The sequence below is a fragment of the Meleagris gallopavo genome, chromosome 30, assembly GCF_000146605.3.
Source record: "Meleagris gallopavo isolate NT-WF06-2002-E0010 breed Aviagen turkey brand Nicholas breeding stock chromosome 30, Turkey_5.1, whole genome shotgun sequence".
Lineage (NCBI taxonomy): Eukaryota > Metazoa > Chordata > Aves > Galliformes > Phasianidae > Meleagris > Meleagris gallopavo.
Window position 1 is genome coordinate 1,465,675 of NC_015040.2, and position 1,216 is coordinate 1,466,890.

The window sequence follows — 1,216 nt, forward strand, 5'->3', positions numbered from 1 at the left end:
CCACGTCTTTATAGGGCCGAAAACCCCCCCTGTTCCCCCCTCCTCGCCCCCCCCCAGACATGCCCTCCAGCCAACCCATCGACATCCCCGACGCCAAGAAGCGCCCCAAGAAGAAGAAGCGTTGCAGAGCCACCGACAGCTTCTCGGGGCGCTTTGAAGGTGAGGGGGGTTGGGTTGGGGTCGGGGTGTATGGGGCGGTCCCTACAGTGATCCCATTGTCACGGGGACCCCCCTGCCCTCCCCCCAGATGTGTACCAGCTGCAGGAGGAGGTGTTGGGGGAAGGGGCCCACGCCCGAGTGCAGTCCTGTGTCAACCTCATCACCAACAAGGAGTACGCCGTCAAGGTGCGTGCCTCGACCCCATTACTGCCCCATAACCCCACAGCCACCCCACAGCCACGCTGGGAAATGAGGGCGGAGGGGGTGAGTGAGTGTTTGGGACGCTGAGGGTGTGGGGCTGTCTGTGTATCCAGCCCATAGGGCAGGGCTTGGGGTGTGCGCACCCTGTGGGGCAGGGCTGTGGGATTTGGGGGAGTGTGTGACCCCATATAAGGCAGGGCTGTGGGGTTTAGGGTCTGTGTGCCCCTTACAGGGCTCTGTGTTCAGGGAGGTGGGGCTGGAGAGGTTATCCCAAATCCCCTACTGACTTCTGGCGTGGGAGCAGAACGCAGAGGGGAACGGCAGCCCCTCCCCCCACACACCCATTAGGACGCCCCTATTGATTCAGTGGGGGGGCGTAGGGTTAGGGTGTGGGGTAGTGGGGCAGTGGGTGCAGCCCCACGGGTGGGAAAGGACCGGCAGGGTGGGAGGGGTACTGTGTCCTTAACCCCCACTGACCCCCCCGTGCTGCAGATCATCGAGAAGCGCCGTGGGCACATCCGCAGCCGCGTGTTCCGGGAGGTGGAGATGCTCTACCAGTGCCAGGGCCATAGGTAGGGGGGGCACCCATGGACCCCTCCACCTTAGGAACATCCCATGTGGCCCCACGTCCCCCGATAGGTTTGGGGTCTGGGGTCTTTGGTTGTTTGGGTTTGATCTGTCCCATCCCGTGGGGAGGGGTCTCATTTGGGGGGTCAGTGCTGCTGGGGGGGGGGGGAGGAACACTTTGATGGCCCCAAATCCTCCTGAAGCTTTGGGGGGGCAGGAGGGGGTCTTTGGCTGTTTGGATTTGATCTGACCTTGAGGGTGGGGTGATTGGGGGTCCCGTCCCACGGTG

The 1,216-nt window shown here is 63.4% G+C and overlaps 1 protein-coding gene across 1 annotated transcript in view; it reads left to right on the plus strand.

Annotated features, from left to right (window-relative positions):
* The first annotated feature begins 26 nt into the window (after positions 1 to 26).
* LOC104914666 (MAP kinase-interacting serine/threonine-protein kinase 2-like) overlaps positions 27 to 1,216 on the plus strand; it is a 2,720-nt gene continuing 1,530 nt past the window's right edge. Inside the window, exons 1-3 of the mRNA XM_010724854.3 lie at positions 27 to 159; positions 248 to 345; positions 853 to 932. Of these exons, the coding sequence (XP_010723156.2) occupies positions 60 to 159; positions 248 to 345; positions 853 to 932 (278 nt within the window). The 5' untranslated portion in view covers positions 27 to 59. The remainder of the gene's footprint in view (positions 160 to 247; positions 346 to 852; positions 933 to 1,216) is intronic.